Raw genomic sequence first — 20,736 nt, 5'->3', positions numbered from 1 at the left:
TTTGTTTTTTTTTAGTTTTTTAGTTTTTTTGGTTTTTTGGTTTTTCTCTGGTACCAGGAACCGAACTCACGACCTTGCGCTTGCCAGGCAAGCGCTTTTGCCGCTGAGCTAAATCCCCAGCCCCGCTATTATATTTTTAAATGTTCTCTTTATTCATTTCTCCTTTCCTTCTGAGACTCTGTGTGGATGTTGATGTGCTTTGATAATGTCCTATAGGTCTCTTATGTCCTCTCTGTTCATTTTTCCTCTTTTTCTTTTGGATTCTCAGACTGGATGGTTTCAATAGAATCATCTTTAAGTTTGTGGATTCTTTCCTCTGCCTACTCAAATGTTCTATTTAAACCCTCTAGTGATTTAAACAACCCTCTAGTCGTTGTGCTTCCTAGCTCCAGAATTTCTATCTGATTTCTTTTTAATAATTTCTGATTTTTTTATTTTTCCTATTTGTGGAGTCATTTTTTGGGGGGCTGTTTTTCTTTAAGCCTTTGTCCGTGGTTTCTTCTAGCATGTTAAGTCAGTTTATTTGAAGCCTTTGTACAATATCTGTGATATCTCAGGGGCAATTTCTATTAATGATCTCTGTGAATAGGATCTAATTTCTTATTTCTTTGCATGTTTTGTAATTGTGCTAGGGTTTGCTTCTGTGTAGTTTTTTTCCCATTTGCATACTTTATTCGAGAGTCACCAAGTCCAGTCATTGCAGGGGAGAAGAACTAAGCTGTCCCTCCTCATGGAAAGGGTATTAATCCATTTGTATCTGGTAAAACCACCACAGTGGTTAAATATATCAGAGGAGATACTTTGAGGCTGTACATCTGGCCTGTTTCTCTTAGATGGCTTACTTACTAAATTGGCATCCATCTGTGGATATGTTGTGTAGTACTTATTACTACAGTCTTCTAATAGTGATTTTTCATATTTTCTTTAATTTTTAAATTTACCATTTGTGTTCTGGAAGGAGTTTATGTCCTTTCTTTGCTATTTGCTTATTTATTCCAGGGTCAGCCAATCTTTTCTGTAATGGGTTTATGAATACATTTGACATTGTGGGTGATACAACCTGTGTCGCAGAAGTTCATTGTGCCGTTGTAGTTTCAGAGCAGCCAGAGCCATGTAAATGAAGAGACTTGGGTGCATTCCAGTACAACTTTACTTCCAAAGCAGGCACCAGGCCATGGTCAGGCCATAATTTGCCAAGTAGTGATTAATTAATTCATTTATTTATGTCAGACAGATTCCAGGATATCTATTTTATTATTGGAGCATAATCAGCACTGTGATTATTATTTAAATTGTACCAGCTCTGGCCATTGGGGGAATCTCTCAGTTGGCTTCTTTTCCATATCACCAATATTATGTGCTTATTTATTTATTTATAGCACTTTCTTACGTCCCAGCCCTATAAGATCCTCTAGGCCAGTGATGATGAACCTTTCAATGGTAACATCAGCTCACTGTGGCGTGTGTGCCATAGGTTCACCACCACTGCTCTATGTTCATCTTTCATCTGCCCTTTCCCAGCCCTAGAATTAGGCATTTCTATAGGGATCCTAGGTTTCTATTTTGGGAGAATGATATTAGAATGATATTTAGAAAGCAAAATCAGTGGAGATGCTATATGTGCACACTCATCCATGCATACGTGTAGCTGCATCTTTCTCTCTCTCATTCTGGACCTGTTAAACATGAGATCACACTGAAGACTTTGGTCCTAATGATGTATCCCAGAACTCACTCATATATATAAGGTTACTTCTTTATTTTTTGTGCCTTTGTGAGAAACAAATTGTTTTGTATAGTTCTCTTTGTTCTTTTCCTTTATTTCACCCAGGTAACGCGCTGTTTTCCGAAGTTACTTAGATCAGCTCCTGGGCTCCACCCCTTCATCAGATTGCATCACGTGTTTGGGGGCACAGTGACGTTCAGCCAAGGCTCAGCCTCACTGAGCTTCCATCTTGGGCTCTACACCTCGGCTGTTTTTTTTTTAATGTGCACAGAATAGGTCATTATTTTTGTGCTCTGTAGCTCTGTGGGTTTTGACCAATGCAGAGAGTCATGTGTCCACCGCCACAGTACTGTACACAGTCATTTCATCATCTAAAAATTCCTTGTGTAGCCAATTTGTAACGGGGCATCTGCACCTACTGGACTCCTCCCCATCCCTGTGGTTTTGCTTTTCCAGGATATCTCATGTTTATCTCCTTTTAAAAAAATCTCCATGTGCTTCATGTGTATTTTCCAAGCAACTGCACTGAGGCATATTTACCTACAACAAACGTAGGCATTTTCAGCATGGTGATTGTTGATAGATGTTTATGCTGCGACTGTAGTCAAATGACAGGACATTTCCACCTCCCCAGAAAGTTCCCTGGTGGCTTGATAGTCACTCTCTCCACCTTGCTCTGCAGTACCCACACCCACTGATCTGACCTTGATTCCAAGGATGAGTTTTGTCTCCTATGTTTTTTCCTGAGTTTAGCCTCCTTCATTCAGGAGAGTGTGAGTTTGTTCCAGGATGTTGTGTTTATCCAGAGTCTGTCCCCTCTGTCACTGAATAGTAGACAGTTGCTTCTTCATCTGTTAAAATGTTTGCATTTTCCAGTTTCTGTCTATTCTAATGCAATAGCATATAATAAAAATGCTGTGATCATTCATGTCATTTTTTATGGACATATTTTCCTGTCTTAAAGGTAGATAACTGTTTTTATAATATACACAATTATGCTTCTCTAGTGATAAAATGCAAAAATCATAGGGTTCAGTTTTCACTCTGCATTGTAGGAATGCTTTCTAGACTTGTAATGTGAATGAGGTCTTTTTAAAAATCACATTATATTTTTTCTTTCCATTTTCACATGTCTAAGGAATTCTTTAAGAGTAATTTTACATTTGCTTTTGATTTTATCATAACTGTAGCAATTACTTCAACTTAACTCTAGATATTCATTTGATATCATTTTTTGCGCTCACCCTAGTACACACGGTTGCTGAACATTCTTGAGTTCTAAGTTAAACATTTAGGCTTAAAACCAGTTTTGGGATTGTCTGTTTGAGTCATTTCTTTGAATGGGTAGTTTATCTTTTGTCCCCTAAAGCATGGAACAGCTTCCTCCTTCCTTCTCATCTGAAGGACTCTTAGGCTCATTACAGAATTCCTGTGTTCAAGGTATTTATTCCTTGATTGTGCGTTCTGACATTTAATGTTCCCTGCAATTGGTCCCCTTTTTTTTGTTCCTCCCATTTTGGATGGAGGATGATTGGCATGTGATGGCAGACAGTTTAATTTTTTGAAATGAAGAGTCTTTGCAAGGCAAGGCTAGAAATAAAGTTGACTTATTCTCAGCCTCCTTTTCTCTTGTCTTTTTTGACCTATACACACAGGATCTTCAGATTTCCGTTAATATTCAGAGTTACTATTTCTGTCCCATTTTTATTTTTTCCTTCTGCTGGACTTGTACTGGTTGGAACGCTGTTACTTCTCCTAGATGTATAGTCTCATTTTCTTTAAAATCTGTACCCTTTCTCCCCACACTCCTGAAGAGCTTTTCAAGGATCTTTCTCTTTCACTGATATGATTTTTTTTCTTTTTCATTATTACATGCTTGTGGTACTTAATGACCACTACACTTATCATGAGTAGTTAGTACATGTACATGACACATCTTAATTTTTTTTTTACACTCCCCCTACATCTCTTGGGCCCCTTCCCACTTGCAAAAGAGCTATCTCCCTATTTTTATCTTTTATTTTGCTTTCTATTTATATCTCTGGTTTCTCATAGAAGAGAGACCATATGATATTTAAGCTCATCTGTCTGATCTCACTTAACATTATGGTCTCAAGGTGCATCCTTGTTTCTGCAAGTGATTCAAGTTTATCTTTCTTTATGGCAGAGTAGTACTCCATTATGTGTAAATACTACATTCATTCATCAACTGATGAACATACAGGCTGTTTCCACAGTTTAGCTATTATGAATTATGCTGCTATAAACATGAGTAGGCATGTATTGCTGTAATATGATGTCTTTAACTCTTTGGGGAAGATACTTAGGGGAATAGGTAGGTCGAAAGGAATTTCTATTTTAAGTTTTTTGAGGAATATTCATACTGATTTCTATAGTGATCGTAGTAGCTTATATTCCTACCAACAGTGTTGAAGGGTTCCTTTCTCCCTACAGGCTGGGTAGCATTTGTTATTATTTGGTATCTTGATGATAGCTGTTCTTCTTGGGCTAAGATGGAATCTCCGTGTTGTTTTACTTTGCATTTCTCTCATGACCAGTGATGCTGAACATTTTTTCATGTATTTCTTGGCCATTTGTACTTCAAGAAGTGTCTGTTCATTTCAGTTGCCCATTTTTTTATTGGGACTTTTTGTGTGTTGACTCTGTCCTTTCCTGGCTCCAAGGAAATCTCTTCCCTTGCATGAGTTTTTCCTTTGGTTTCTTTACATCTTTCTTATGCAGATGGATCTTATTTTCTTTCAGTGCTCTTCTCAATCTCTTGGTTTCACCATTTTTCCCTTTTATATGCACAGCTCGCATTTTGTGTAGTCTTGGAAGATGCACCACAAATGCAGTCTGAAAGTATGCTCAGTGCTTTCTCATTAGTAGGATTTCCCCGATCCTTGGTTATGATCATGTTTGTATATTTCAGCAATTTCTATAACTGTATTCACTGATCAAAGCGAGGCCCTTCTAGGTGCAGGTCTCCCAGCAGAGGGCTGTGAGCATCTCTCTGGGTTACCTTCATTGACTAGCTGCCCCAGAGTTTCCTGGTCAGACCTCATCCAGAGGCTGCTTTGACTTACCTGGCTCTGAGCCACAGGTGTTGGCCTGGCAGCCAGCTCCTGTGTCACTGTGCTGGACTGAGCAGGAAGGGCTTCTAGCCCTTACTGCCATCCTGTCTGACTATTACAGAAGCCATCCCAATCTTTGATGACCTGAAGTGGCCCATGCCCCCTTGCTTCCAGAACTCTCCTACCATTGGTCAGTCTTGAGGACCTCGTGCCTCAAGTTGTCATGATGGGTTGCCTGTGTCCTTCCACCCCAAGGGAGCTGTCCCAGGATGTTGAAAGAATTCGGAATGACAGGCTCTCATAGATGCAGGATTTGAGGTCTAGAGTTAGGGGAATGAGCTATGTTTTTCTTAAATGGTGGCTGCTCTGTTGCATCTATGGGCAGAGCACATGCGTGAATATCTGTGATTCCATCTGATTTGCCTTTTGCTCTCAGAGGCCAAACTGTGTACAAGTAACCAAAGTTTCTCAAGCCAACCCCATCTGCTGGGAAGGTGTTCCTTCAAATGTTTGCAGAGTCTTGGATTAGTAATCCTGGGTTCTGGAGCTGTTTTGATCACCACTGTCCTGGTTTGGCGGGAAGCTGAGATAAGGAATGTGATTGATTTGGCAGTTAGGGAGGGAGCCTCCATGACGTGCTAGTTGGCCCGGAGAGCCAAGCTCAGGAGGCTAATCCTGAACTAGAGAAAGGTGCCACAGGTGTGGGTGACTTTGGCAGGAGTTGGGGAAGACTCCCAAGCTGCCACAGCACGGAAGGTGTATGTGATGCCGTCATGCAACATGTGGGGTTTGCAGCCTGGGTGCTTGGTACTATTCCTTCCTCTGGATGTTTAACAGTAGGGGATCCTGGACAGGGCCCATAGCCCCTGGGTGCCTCAGTTTACCTTATAAAGAAAGAAAATTAAACTGCTTATGTACCACACTGCAGTATATTGAAAGTGAATAAAGGGACCCTGTATGCCAGTGGCTGGACCTTAGTCATTGTCTTAGTTACTTTTTTCATTGCTGAGAAAAAATACCCAACAACCAAAGTTAAAGGGGGAAAGGTTTATTTAGCTCACAGTTTGTGGAGGTTTCAGTCTATAATTGGCTGGCTCCAAGGCAGAGTGGCATATGGCAGAGGGCCAACCACTCATGGTGGTGGAAGACAGCAAAAAGCAGCAAGAGGAGAGGGGAGCAAGCCAATTTCCCTCCTTTATATTGTATGTAGGCTACCTGCCCTAGGGCTGGTGCAGCACTCACCATAATCCCAGCATTGGACTATGAATCCCAGCATTGGACTATGAATCAATCACAAACTCTAGATTCAGCTGCCTCTGAAAAACCCTTCCCTCTATGGCCGCACAAGGCTTTGAGGGGACGTCCAGACACAAGCCATAACAGTCAGTGCTGAATCAATGTCCAGTGCTGTGATTTTGAAGGCTGAGGAGGAAGGAAATGGCCCCTAACAGGCATCCTGTGGGTCCGTGTTCTCTCCGTCTGTGGACGTCCACTTTGGCCTCTGTTGAAATTGTTCCTTCTGCAAGCATCCTTATGGCTGTCACCATTTCTCCTCTTCCCCTCACAGCCTCCCCACTGTCCTTATCACATATCCCCTTGCACCTGCTCTTCTAAGGGCCGTGTCCCCACCAGACTCTGATGCTCTCAGGCTCTGTTGGCTTGCTGCTGCCCACCACAGCCTTCCGTGTCAGTGTGCATGACAGTCTCGCTGAGCCAGGCAAGGTGGTGCACATCTGTAATCCCAGGTGGCTGAGGAGGCTGAGGCAGGATGATCACAAGTTCGAGACCCGGTCTTGGAATAAAAATAACAAGGCTGGAGGTGTAGCTCAGTGCGAGACATGAGTTTAATTGCTAGTACCAAAATGAATGAAAAGTAGTTTTAAAACGCTCTTGAGAGTGTAGCTCAGCGGTAATGCCTTTGCCTAACACATGCAAGGTCCTGTATTCATTCCCAAGCACCACAGACACAAAGAGAAGTACTTGTTGAGTAGATGAATGAAGCCGTTTCCTTCTGCCCCTGCATGTTGCTGGTCCTCACAGGTGGCACTTCACGGCATGCTGCTTCGTTCTGGTGGCTTCCGACTGGTGAAGCATGACCAGATAGGTGGGAATTCAAGCTACAGAGTCAGAACTTGGGTTCCAGTTTTGTTTAACCATCCACTGTGTGATCAAGGGAAAATTACCTCCCTTTTCTGAGCCTCAAGTTTCCTCACTTGTCAAATGGTGAGAATAATGCCCTGCTGGAAGACTGTGCACAAAAATGAAATCTAATACCTTATAAGGGATGAATACAGTTTCTGAAATTTAGGATGTGCCAACCAGGGTGATGCTGTCATTGTTATCCCTAAGAAGACAACCATGCCTGTGTCATTGTGGCCCTGGTAATAATTGCATCAGAATTCCCAGCCCCCATCTGCAGTAGAACAGTCTCCAGTTAGCTGGGGTCACAGAGAGTAAGTGTTAATTAATGATTTAGTTGAACTCTAAGGAATAGTTCAGTGTCTCAGATCGCTTATCTTTGAACAAAGAGGCTGTGGGGGGTTGCGGGCAGCTGGATTTTCTGATATGCGCGTGTTTGTTAGGATGTGCAAGTGTGAGGGAAGGGAATTAGTGTTTGCGTTCAGAAGGGCTGAGCTTCGGGGATCCACACAGCCCTGCATGTGGAGGGGCTGTGTCGGAGACAGAACCTTCTCTGCTCTCTGCGGTGTGTAGGGGGAGTTAGGTGGCAGGGAGCAGGTCTGGAGTTTCAGGAGAAGAAAGTTTCTCCAGATTGGGAGTGCTGCAGCGATAGGCAAGGCCAAGTCCTCTTGTCAAGAGAGCACATTAGAATCCAGGCTGTGCTGGACCCACTCCTAACAAGAGGAAAAGGGCGCCAGGAAACCAGCACAGGGATGTAAAGAAGGACTGTGGTTTCCAAAGAGGGCGGGGGTAAAAGAGCGTGGAATACTTGGGGTGAGTTGTCTCCTGAGTTCCTTGGGGACATGTTGGTCTTTCCGAAACAGCAGTTGTCTTTCCAGATGTGAAAATAACTTTGTTGGTTTGTTTTAAACATTGGATGAAATAATGAAATAATGTACATGAAGGCACCGCTGCCATTGGGTTCTGTCTATATCAAAGCAGTCTGCTCCTCTCTTCAGAGTGCTTTGGGGTGCTCAAGACACTGTTCCCATTTCTTACTCTTCTCAGTTCTCCTAAGGGCTTGCTGTTGGTCATGGTTGTTGTTTTTATTGTGTGTTCTTTATAGATGGGGACATGGAGTCCCTGAGGGTTGGCTGAGTTGCCAGGGGTCATAGGGATAGAAGGTGGCAGAGCCAACAGTTCTCTTCTGCAAAAGCAGCTTACTAGGGATGACCCTGTTCCTGAAGTTCTCAGCTGGTAGAAGGTGAAGTATCCAGGGGCTTTGTGGGTGGGACCAGGGTAGAAGCGCTGGCCTTTCTGTCCCCCATAAAGCAATTTATGACTCTATACTTGAAACCTCCAGTAATCTAGAGGGAACAAAACTAATCTCTCCTTCCAGTGTGGCCCCAAGCAGCTGTGTAGACCTGTTGACAGCCCCCACCCCAGCTTCTCCAGCAGCTCTGTGGTACACAGCCATCTTCCAGGCGTAGAAGGGCTTATGTGAGCAGGTGGACTCTCTTCACCCCAGGGAGGAGTGGATTGTCCTAAAAGGACGTGCTGTGCAGATGGAGAAATAGTCTGTCTGTAGACACCAGCAATGTTTGTGGTCATAGGAAGCTATGCAAGATTACGTGACCTTTACCGTGGAATGTGGAAAACACATATTTGTATATTCTCTACAGCCACCCTATGAAGTAGGCGTGTTACTTCCTCTTTGCTATATGAGTCATCTGAGGGCCAAAGAGTTTTAGAAACTTGCTCAAGAACCCATGATAAGGCTTAAACAGGGGATTTAAACCAGATAGTCTTGCTCTGAGGCCTGTGCTCTCAAATATTACACTTAGCTCATTCATGAAACTACCTTTCTACCCACCCTTTCATCTATCACCCATCTGTTCATCCATCCTCTCACTTATTACATGATTCGTCTGTTCATTCATTCATCCATCCACCCACTCACCCACCTCTCCATCCATCCATCACTCATCCACGCATCCACCCATGTCAGTCTAACATGGTCCTCTGCTTCATCTCTGGGAGAAATTCCACCCCCTGACCATGTGCTTTGTAGAGCTGGAGACCTCCATGCCAGGACACATCCATTAGCTCCCAAGAAATAGCTTGGCTTGCTGCTGACACTCCAGTTGGCCTCCTCTGCATATTCACTTTTCTCCCTCTTGAAACCTGTGGAATATATCTCCCTACAACGTTCTCCAAGTAAGCCAAGTGATACGCTCCTGCAGAAGCACTGTGGGTTTCCTAAGCATTGTTACAAACAATACACAAACCAGCTCCATTCCTTAACCCACAGGGCAGTGGTTGGATGAGTTGAGCATGCTTTTATTCTTTAAAAACTGTTATAGAGTTTATGTGCTACATCTAAAAATTATGCAATAAATCTAAAACAGATGTTTACAGAACATTTTGTAAAGGAAGAAATTGTAAGAGACATAGGCCAATTGAAGTGGAGATAAATCAGTTACAGAAACAATTAAAATTGTCTAGGAGATGCAGTATTATGGAGGGGAAATAGGGCCTGGCTATTTCCATAGTTATTAATTATGAAGTAATAAAAACCGTTTATTTTGCATTAGCCTCTGTTGTTTATAAACCTCAGGTGAGAAATCCCAGTTTACCGAAATTCAAACATGCAAACGGTCTAATGATCCTCATGTATCTATTACTCATCTTCAACAATTAGCAACTTAAGTGCAACTACTTTCCCTGTCCTCTGTTTTTCCTGAGTTTCAAGGACATATCCTTCACTTGTTACTTAATTTCATTGCATCAAAATTCCCTTCTGTGAGAGTATATTATATGGTCATTGAACTGTGACACACTTTTGAATAGCATTGTTTACTTTTTCATTGAAATTTAGTATTCTGGGGGTACAGCATTGGGGATTTCCCTCCATAAAATTTAAAAAATGTCAGATCCACAGCAAAATAGAAATAATAATAAATGAACTCAAAATGTCCTTCACTTAGATACAGCAGTTATTAGCATTAGGGCTGGCATTTCCCTAGGTGTGTGTGTTCGTGGGGCTGGAGGAGGGTTCCCTTACCTTTAATGACCCACTGACAGGAGCACATGACTGCAGAACCGGACAACAGGTTCAGATTGCATGGTTGGTCAGCTGCCTCATGACCTCTTCATGTGTAAATGGGAATAATGAGCACGTATGCTCTGGGGTTATGCAGGGTACACGGTAGGCTCTCTGCAACACTGCCTATCTCCCCTCCCCCTCCCCCACCCCTCCCCCTTCCCCTCCTCCTGCCTTCTAGTTGTGCCCCTGGGTGGCAGTCAGGGTTGCTGCATGGGGGCACTGGCTCTGCTGATTCAGATCCTTTCTGATCCCTGTGGAAGAGCCTTGCAGTTGAGAGAGCCGGTGTGGTGTAGTGATAAAGAGAGTAGGTATGGGGTGAGAAAGGTTCAGACCCTAGCCCTGCCCTTATCAGTTTTGCAATATGGTTAAATTACTTAATCTCTGTAAAATGGGGCTAGAAAACATTCTTAACTCAATGAGTAGTTGTCAGCAGATGAGATGGGCGGGCCCCAGCCTTTGGTCCCGTGTAGGCCTTCAAAGGCCCAGGAAGTGTTCATGATCATCAGTCTTACGAATAAGGGCAGATCAGCATGGTGCTGTTTGTGTAGGTGCTCCATAAATGTTATTTGTTAAAACCCTACATCAGTTGGACTTTCAGAGTCTCAGTCTGCTCTGCAGCCATGGAAAGGAATAAAAGTCTCTTGAGAAAGCCTGCAGTGTGATGCTGAGCATCTAGCCGGGATAGGGTCAGGAGCCATCATGGGGCAGGACTGGGAGTGTGGAGTGTGACTCTGGCCCCTTTCAGGGACATCCTGACATAAGACCAGGCCATGGGCAGTCCTGAGAGTGGGGCCAATCCCTGGCTGGGGCTTGGTGGTGTCCTCGATGTCTGGGACTGACTTTCCTCTAACTTTTCTGACCCTTGTCTCCTTCCCCAGGTCGAAAGGATTGTAGACAAGAGGAAGAACAAGAAGGGGAAATGGGAGTACCTCATCCGGTGGAAAGGCTACGGGAGCACGGAGGACACATGGGAGCCAGAGCACCACCTCCTGCACTGTGAAGAGTTCATCGACGAGTTCAACGGGCTGCACCTGGCCAAGGACAAGAGGGTCAAGGCCGGGAAGCAGGCGGGCACCTCCAAGCTCCTGCGTGACACCCGCAGCCCCGCGTCGGTGGAGAAACTCTCCCACAGGCCTGCGGAGCCAGGAAAGAGCAAAGGGACTTCCCACAAGCGGAAGCGAATCAACCCGCCCCTGTCCAAGCCCAGGAAGGGCTACTCAGGCAAACCCCCTGGGGCCGGGGACAGGGCTGCCAAGACTGTGTCCTACAGGACTACACCCAGCGGCCTGCAGATCATGCCCCTGAAAAAGGCCCCAAATGGCATGGAAAACGGGGATGCCGGCTCTGAGAAAGATGAGAGGCACTTTGGAAACGGGTCCCATCAGCCTGATGTGGATTTGACCGACCATGTCGGGGAGCAGGACACCAGCAGTGGCGAATGTGACGGGCCCCACTCGGCGCTGGTGGAGAACGGGCTTGGTCTGTTGGCTTTTCTTTCTCTTGGGTTTGGCTCTGGTGTGGTGGATGGGGTTTTACCTGCAGCCCAGGGACATTCACAAGACACTCCCCCTCCCTCCCGTGCTTGACATTAGCTACTCAGCAATTCTCCTGTCCCCCCTTACTTAGTGCCATGTGCTGCATCAGTGACACACCCTTGCATGTGCTGCTGAGCTGAGACCAGAGTGGGTGGGCACTCCCTGACTGCTTCCAGGCACCGATGGCCATGGTCATCACTCTAGATCCACATTGCCAAGGGGGTGCAGTGTCCTCACACCCCAAGAACAGGGACTCATGTCCCCTGAGGGTCAGCGCCTTTCCAGTGCCCACAAAGAGCCCTTGCTTCTGTCTCAACATGCCTGGCAGGACAGAGCTCAGAGTGGAGCCTGGGCTGGGTAGGCTTTTCCTTCTTCAGCTCGCTCTGGACATGGCCTTCAGCAAACGAGTCCACAGCTGGAGCTTCTTGCCTTCGCTAGGATGGAGGATTGGGCTCATTTCGGCGTTAGGTCCTGCCTTAGTCCTTTCAGGATGCTATAAAAAAGAATTAGATTGGGTAATTTATAAACAATAGAGGTTTGTTTCTCATAGTTCCAGAGACTGGGAAGCCCAAGATCAGGGAGTCAGAGAGTGTCTGATGAGGGCCTGTGCTTCATAGACGGCGGTGTCCAGATGTGTCCTTACTGGTGGAAGGGACAGGGCCCCTTTTGCTTGGGAACTTGTTCATTTATGATTTAATCACCTTTTAAAAGCCCCATCTTTTGATGCTATCGCATGGTGTTTAGGCTGCAGCATGTGAATCTGGGGGACACCAACATCCAGACCCTAGCAGGAATTAGACTGCTCTGATACGATCCTGTGCTAAGTCTCTGGTTTGCACCTTTTACTCTGTCCTGGAAGCAACACAGCTTCAGTATGTTGTGTTGGGTTGTGGAATTCCTCCTGCCTGCTGAGTCTCTGCAGGCCAAATTAAGGAGAGGAGGCAAAGACCCAGGTAATTCAAGTTCCCAAGCCCAGTGTTTCTTTAACTGAGTACCTCGTGGCTGGCATCTTGCAGCTGAGCTCTCCGTGCCAGCTACCTGTGCACTCTCGTTCCAGGGACACCTGCGTGTCTACCTGCTGCAGTTGCTACTTCAGCTGTGAAAGGCCTAAACCTTGGGATGCAAGGAAGTCCCCAATGGGCATGGACAGTCTGTGGCCAGCAGAACAGGGCCATCGGGCATCCCAGAGGGAACCAGGGTGTGTGGGATAGGGGTGCTGGGTGCAGGAGGCACAGCTGGCTGGATGGAGTGGTGAGGCCAACACTGGAAAGGTGGGGGTGACTGCAGGAGGTGGCACGTTTGGGATGTGTTCCTCAGGGGGAGCTTGCTGTCCCCGAAGATTCTTGCCCAGGAGCCTAAGCAGTCACGTTAAAGTTCCTCTTTGTCCAGGGAGAGGAATTTCACCTGAGCAGGTTTATTTGGCTGCCTTGGCCCCAGACTGACTCCTGTTTCCGTCTGGGGATCCCGGATGCTGAGGTGCCGGGCCCTGCCAGCATATGGAAGAGCTGTCTGTGTTAAGCAGCCATCTCTAGGAGAGAAGTGGGCTCGTGGAAATGAGGCTTGGCGCAAGCATCCTGTTTGATGTTCCTGTGGCAGCTGCTGGCAGTCGCGGCGTTCCCTGTCTTGGGAAGGGTGGTGAGGGAGCTCCTGGGGCTCCCTGCTGCCGTGCAGGAGGCTGGGGCATCCCTGGCACCTGGCAGTTGGCTCCCCTGCCCTGCTCAGAGCACCGCTGGCCCAGAGTAAGGAGAAGCGCGAGGGAGGGAGGGGTTTGCTGAGTGAGTGCCGGACTTCAGTGGGAAAGAGAGAAGGTGGCCTCACAGCCTGTGCCACATTCCAGAGGGGGCAGAGCCTCATTGACGCCCCCTGATCCGCGACCTGGTGATAGGGCTGGGTACCCCACTGTCAGGAGAAGCAGGTGAGGCCAGCCGGGGAGGACTGGAGTAGTCTGGCGAGCTCCAAACTGCTGTGCCCGCTGCTCCATCCTGCCCAAGCCTAGAAAGAAAGAAGGAAGCCGCTTGCCTCTGCTGTGTTCTGTTTTAGCTGCTCCAGAAGGGCCTTTCTGCTCAGTTGCATCCCACAGTAGTGGTGTCCTCTGCGAGAACCCCCTGCGGGGTAAGGCAAAGGTTCTCAGATTTCACACGTGGAAGCTCAGAGGTAACCTGTGAGAAGTGTAGCGCCTATGGTGTCTGGCCGCTGAGCCTGGGGTTCAGGCTGAAAGCTGGGCTTTTAACGGGCACCCCCTTGGACATATGCTGCATGGCAAATGTGCGTGGCCATGAAGTTTCACCTCCGGTATCGATTTCATTTGATTCAATACTGATATTTTAAGCACTTCCTCAGGATTAGTCACCATGCTAGGTGTTGGAGTAGAGTAATAAAAAGATAGGTAGAACTTTGCCCTCTGAAACTTGTAGTCCACTCTCTAGTACGTAGGAGTGGCTGCCTTTAGCTCCATGTTGAGAAGACAAAAGCTGACTCCACGGCAGGAGTAACATGCATGTTGTCGACATGGTACACCTTTGTCACATCTGCATTCATGTCTTCTGTCACCGCTAGTAATGATCAATATCCTGCCAGTTCCAGCCTTTAATTCTCTAGTAGAACTAGCTTGTTATGTGGGACAGACTGGACTAGGGGAGAGGGGAAGACTGGTAATTCTTGCCAGAAAGGGAAGAGTCATGTCAAAGAGAGTGGTTTGGGGTTCTTGGACAAGACTCAAGACAGAGGAGGTGTTGTCATACTGGAACTTTCCCCCAAGGAGATGGTAGGGTAGTGAAACAGAACCCAGCTCCATTGTTTTCCGACCTAAGGAAGCGCCAGCGAGGACAGCATCCACACCAAGTGCAGCCCCGAAGGTCCTCCTACCCCTCCCTCAGCACCCCTTCCCTGACTCGGAGCCCTGGACCCACCTCCCAGTGGCTGAGGGTGGGCGGGAGGAGGGGGTGTGGAGCAGCAGAGGCGGGGGCTCATCCTAGCCTGGCAGAGGGGACGGGGCTCAGGCTGTACTGTGTGGTACGTGCTTTGGGGATGGGTTGTTGCTTTTTTTGTGGTTTGAACTTCTTTTGGTGAGGTAAGGTTTTGCATACAGAAGAGCAGCTTACGTAAGGGACGTGTCACTCACTTATGCTGACGTCCCTGATCTGTGCTGTGAGAGCAAATGCTAAATCGGGCTGCACCTTGGTGCTTTGACTCCTGACTGAGCTCCCCGAAGAGGCGTCTGTGGACATGCTGCGGCTCAGTGCTGCTCGGTTCTGATTCTCCTCCAGTAACGGCATATGGCTTTGTGGGCCCAAGACCATCTGCCCCAGTCTCCCTCAGGGGCCTTGTTAAAACAGGCTCTACCCTGATCAAACCAATGGGGACCTGGGGGGCGCAAGGTGTGAGTTATACATGTCAGATGCTGGATTTCAGCGGCTGCGGGTATAGACGGCAGCTCCTGCAGAGTTGTTCAGTTGTACGCGATGGTTTGCAGATGTGTGCGTTGGTAGATCCAGAGCTCCTTTTTGGGGTGTAAGCTTGTGAGTGGAAATGGGAGTTGGCCTTCAAAAGTTTAAAGCCTGACACAGTTCCTCTTTCTCTCTGATAAGTTTTCTACAAGGCCTCTCTCTGTATCTTTTATTTCTTTCTCCAGATAGGATAAAACAGAGAGGCTTTATCCTTTTGGAAGCGCTATTAGATTAGGCAGCCACTCCTGTTCTGCAGGGAGAGCTGCTCTGAGCTTTTGTCTACAAAAGTGTCCCGGCTGTTCAGAGTCATGAACGCCTTGACCGCGGGAGCCCCCAACCAGGACCCGCTGTTCCTCTTCCAGCCTGGAGCGACTCCTGCCTCCCAGCATCCTCCAGGTCCGTGAAGCCCGTGAGCCTCCCTGCGGGTGCTGAGCCTGTGGCTCTGGGTCCACTTTTGATTTCTGAGAATCCTTTCCTGTGTGTCATGCGGATTGTCGTGTGTCGCCCAGCCTCACCACGCTTCGGTGGTGATTCGGTGTTTTCAGAGTTTTTCCTACCCTTGAGTGAGTCAGCCCCTGTGAGCCAGCAACATTTGCCCTTTTCTCTTCGCTGATCTTTTACAGTGATCTCAGTCTTCACTTGTAGAATGTTTGTTTATCTCTTCCTACTCTTTCCACACGATCATTTTCCCTTAATTGATCACAACGGAGAAGTTGTGTTTTCTTTCTTTTTTTTTTCTGGTACTGGGAATCGAACTCACGACCTCGAACTTGCCAGGCAGGCGCTGTGCTGCTGAGCTAAATCCCCAGCCCGAGAAGCTGTGTTTTCAAAGCAGTGCAGCACTGAGCATGGGAAAGGCCCTATGCCTCTTGAGACCTCCAACATCTGGAAGATAGAGCTAGCGTGGACCCCCCAGAGGGCAGTGCGGACCCCCCCAGGGGGCAGTGACAGTAGCTGGTCCAGGGATCCTTCTTGGGGAACCACTGTCCTAGACTAGTAAGTTCCAGGATGGCTGAGGTGAGATGCAGGTGGTCTAACTGGGAAGAGCTCATGTACTTGTGTTCTTAATCTTGTATTTGCATTTATAGAATTGGGTAAGTGGAAAGTTTGTGGCTTTAAGTTGGAGGTATAAAAGGTAGGAACTTACCCGAGGTAGGACATGGGAGTTTACAGAGTACATTTGGTGACCCTCAGGCAGTCTCAGACCCTCAGAGGCAGCTGCTATTCTATCCATTTTACAGGGGTGGAGACTCATTATAGTACCTGGGTTGGGACCAGGCGAGAGACTCAGGTAGTTTGACTCCAGAGTTGGCCTCTGAACTGCTGCCTAATTGGCTTCCGGGCAATAAAGAGCAATTCCTAAGCCTTCCTAGTTACTGAAAAAACTGAGTTCTGGTGGGGGCAGGGAGTGCTGATGGGCCAGATCCCTTTCTGTGACGCCCTCAGGGCAGAACTGAGGAGGGATGCCACCCTTCTCAGCCTGGGATGGTAGGACAGGCTCTTTGCTGTTCACTTCGAAAACCTGAGCAAAATGACCAATTTCCTAGAAAGATGCAACTTAACAAACTTAGTTGTTTGAAAGTTCTCAGAAGAATCCAGAAAAAAGGAGCGAAAGGCTTGGTTGATTTTTATGGGCAAGGGCAGAACTTGCAGAACTAAGGAGCCTTCTGGAGTAGGCCCCATCCTCTCCTGGAACCTCCCAACTCCTCCCTGGAGGCCAGGATAACCTCTCCTTCCAAACCAGGCTCGGAGAGGAAGAGAAAGGAAAGGTATAAGTCAGTCTCATGCAGTAATGCAGTAGTAAAAGTCCCGAATAACCTTTTGCGGCTTGTTACAGTCCCCTCCACACTTCCTCAAAACTGTGACTGTTCCAGAAACTTCTCATTCCTTGCCCTGACTCTCACCCCAGTTCATGACCTTTAGAGTCATCTCTGCTTCTCACAGAGCCCGGCTTGTCCTGGAAGAGGTTTAGGGGAAGCTGACTCAGGATAGCTGTGGGCATCATGAATGTGAGTTCCAGGCCATAAAGTGTCCCGGTGGCGGCTCTGGCTGACACAGGTATCTGTGTCCCTGAGCACAGCTGTTCTTTATACACACTTCGAGCATCTAGTCTCTGGCCAACAAACCCTGACCAGCCCTTTTGGTGTACAGAAGCGGGTGATTGTCCAAACCTATAACAACAACGAACGCCTCACAGGGTTTTATGTTTTGCCTTTCAAAGGATGGCAAGTAAGTAACTTGCCATGATGAGTGAATTTAAAACCCTTTTATGTGGTGATGCTCAGACCCCGTCCAACTTGGCCACCGTGCCCCATGGACCGTGCCAGGCTGGGATGGAAAATCTGACTCTCCAACCAGGAGCAACCTGACCCCTGGCAAATCCAAGGGGGAAATCAGCTCTCCCCAGTTGGTTCCCGGATCCTGGATTTGATTTGGCGTCCAGAAGAGGCAAATGGAATTCAACTCATTGCTTCCTCTGCCAGCGCAAATACTGTTTTCCTCACTCTACTACCTCAGAAAAGCCCTGGATCTATTTCCACGTGGCTGTTCATGGTGGTGGAGTGAGGGTGGCGGGGTGCAGCGCACAGGGGTACACAGTGAGGGGGCATGGCGTCTATGGATGGCTCCACGATAACCCCCAAATCAGCTTTCCAGTGTCCATGAGGAGCTCCTCCTCATAGACCCCCACACCACCTCCCCTTCCCCACTTCCAGACAGTCGGTCTCCACCCTCATGGCGGCTGTGGCGGTGCTGCTGGATAACATTTACTGAGCTCTCACTGTAGCAGGCAAGCCTTGCTTTTGGTGGTTGACCTACTTGATATCTATTATTCAGTGATCAATATGGCAAGGCCACCTGCCATTAACCTTACTATACATTATGTGTGATATATGCCGTATGTATTATTTACTCCAATATGTGTTGATTGAATGATGAACAGGAGTAATCCTACATCCTTCTATCTGTCTGTCTGTCTATCCATCCATCCATCCATCCATCTCTAATCACCAAGGCCTTCCTGAGGTGACATCTGAGTAAAGAGCAGAGGTGGCCGGAGCACCCTGTTACATAACCCACCTGGCACCATTCTCTGGGTCAGGACATGTGTCCCTTTTTAGCTCTCGGGATTTTACAGTGTGCAAGGACTTAACTGTTCCCTCTTTGATGATGGCCGGGCCGCCCGCCGAGGCACATGCTCCTGCCAACCCGGTCGCAGCCAGGCTTTGTGATGCGTGTCCGGCCTCCATTGTTTCCATCTGAGCTTATGAGCGAGGGGGCCTCTTCGCGCTCCTGTCTCTCTGTCCCCGGGACCAGCCTGGTGGAGCACGTGTGCTGAAACACAGTGTGCTAGGTGGTCAGCAGCCCGCTGGGCTGCCTCACACGAATTACTTAGCCTCTCTGGGCCCAGTTCCTCATTGACAAAATGCAGATAATTACACTTCATAAGCTTGGGGTAAAGAATAAGTGAATTGATTTCTATAAAGCCCTTAGAATAGTACCTGCCAAATAATAGACATTTGAAAATTGTTTACTGTTACTTCACTGCCCTCCCCAGTTATCCTACTGGATCTTTGTATTTTCCCATTTGCTTTTTAGGACCTGTTCCATGTTGGTTCCATTAATCTCTTGCTATGTGTGTTAAACCCGTGGATGCTCAAGTTGAGTGACTGTTCCGTGCAGGGAATGTCCGGACATCACTGTGAAACCTTGTGATGCCGTGGAGAGGTGTGGAAGATACTCTGGCGCCAAAGCCAGCTTTGCGGAAGGGGCTTTTTGGAGGAGGTGATGCATAAGGGGAACACAGTACAGAGACCAGGAGGAGCGAGGAAGCATGTGGAGGTGGCTGGAGCAGGTAATGGGGTGTGCAGGGGCATAGAGCCCAGGAACAGCATGTGGTGCCTGTTCTATCATGAAGGATACGGCCGTCCGACCAGTCCTCGGCCGCACTTCAGGGAGCTGAGCCTCAGGGAATGCCCAGTGCAGTCAGGATCAGTTGAGAACCACATCAGAGGACCCCCACATCTCTGGTTCCTCTGCCTGAAGCTCCTACCCCAGCCACATGTGGGTCATGGTTTCCACCTCTTTTGCGTGTCTGACTGCAGCAGTGATGCCCAAGGCACCTTCCCTGGCTGCATGTGGAGATCGGTTTCCATTGTTATTCGCACACATACCATGCAGCTGTCTTTCTTCGTTGGTAGCTCAGACTTCAGCTTGTAGTGCCCGGGGTCTGGTCATTGAGTGATCTCTGCCTCCCTCAATCATCAGCTCAAGGAAGGCAAGGATGGCCCCTGAGTGTGCGCAGGGATACCGCTGTGAATTCAGGTACAGCTGTGTGTCCAACACTAACAACGCAGGCATTTAGCAGGTTCCTAGGAAGTGTGGCAGGTGCTGAATGAGGGAGTTCACACATAAAGGACAGAAAGCAAGAAGCGCTTCCTGCTTTTGGATGTGCATCCTGAGGCCAAGTCCATCCTGGTATCTGTCAACCCTCCCAGCCCCTTGTCCCAGTGTCCCCTCCCTTCTTGAGTTGTCTTGTGTATTCGGGTGGTGCTTCCTGCCATGGTAACTGTCAGGACTCTCAAAGACTGCTGAGAGATTCCCTGGTCTTTTCTGCAGTTGCTTTTGCCGTCTTCCCAAGGGCCTTCTTGTGCCGCTCTTCACAGTCACACCGTCGTGGCAGTGTCCAGCTCCTTGTTACATGCCTGCTCCCTCCCTATCCAGGGTCACTCCTGTGCTTTTCAACACCAGGTCTTTCTGTCGGGTGACATTCTTCCTGTTTGGTGTAGTCTCTTGTTATAAAAGAGAAAAACGCCTGACTCATAATACACAGGCTGTCTTGACGGTAACATAGGACACGAAAGCGGTAGACTCCTTAAGTCCCGGGTGCAGCAAGGGTCTTGAGATTTCTCTTTTACAATGACTGTGAACCTCAAAGGCAGCGTGGTGGGAAGACACAGGAAAGATTAAGCATGGCTTTGGAGACAGAGGGTCTGTGAATTCAGGTACAGACTCGGTCCCTCAGAGAGTGATGTGGCAGGTCTTTGCGCTTTTGATCTTCAAGGTTGACCTCAGCAGTGTGAAAGTAAAACTTGTGCTCAGAGTGCTGAGCGATGTCCCTGTCAGGGCTTGTTTTTCTTCCTTCTTCTGTGCCACCGAGAAGCTGCTTGTTTTATAATATTCATTGCATTATGTTTCACTGCATTATATAAACCAGCAAGGTGAATTCAGGAGGCCCCACCTCCAGGTAGCAGACACCCGACGCACTTCCCCATAGAAGTCAGTCTTCTGTTTCCCACCTGCCATCTTGGTGATGGTGTTGTTGAGTTGAGGTGCCTGTCCCCAAGTTCATCCTTTGCTCCTCTGCCCTAGAAAGCTCTGATAGTTTATCCCACCTTTAGCTTCTTTCTTGATTCTTTCCCATTTCTCTATGCTGGCAGAGAGGTTTCTGAGTGGTCATTAAATTCAAATATAGACATTTCCCTTCGCTGGCCTAGCTTCGCCCCAGTGACTCCTCCTTTCACTTGGAGGAGGGGAAAGACAAACCACTGCAAGGAACCATACAGCATGTGGGGTGCCCTACACACAGCTGGGACCCTCAGGAAGGAGATGAGGTAGAATGATGTCTTATCGGAGGCCGGAAGGATGCAAGAGCTTGGCTGCACAAAGATGTGTAGACATGGGAACTGTACTCTAGTAAGATTTGTAGAAGATACAGAACATCACCAATACC

The 20,736-nt window shown here is 47.6% G+C and overlaps 1 protein-coding gene across 1 annotated transcript in view; it reads left to right on the top strand.

Moving 5' to 3' along the window:
• Positions 1–10,896: 10,896 nt before the first annotated feature.
• The window catches only part of Cdyl2 (chromodomain protein, Y-like 2), a gene marked incomplete at its 5' end in the record, with an annotated part of 54,488 nt that continues 44,648 nt past the window's right edge, over positions 10,897–20,736 (top strand). Inside the window, one exon of the mRNA XM_005409346.2 lies at positions 10,897–11,503. Within this exon, the coding sequence (XP_005409403.2) occupies positions 10,897–11,503 (607 nt within the window). The remainder of the gene's footprint in view (positions 11,504–20,736) is intronic.

Source organism: Chinchilla lanigera, unplaced genomic scaffold (genome assembly GCF_000276665.1).
Source record: "Chinchilla lanigera isolate Chin_1 unplaced genomic scaffold, ChiLan1.0 scaffold00121, whole genome shotgun sequence".
NCBI lineage: Eukaryota > Metazoa > Chordata > Mammalia > Rodentia > Chinchillidae > Chinchilla > Chinchilla lanigera.
This window is presented reverse-complemented; position numbering and strand designations above follow the sequence as displayed.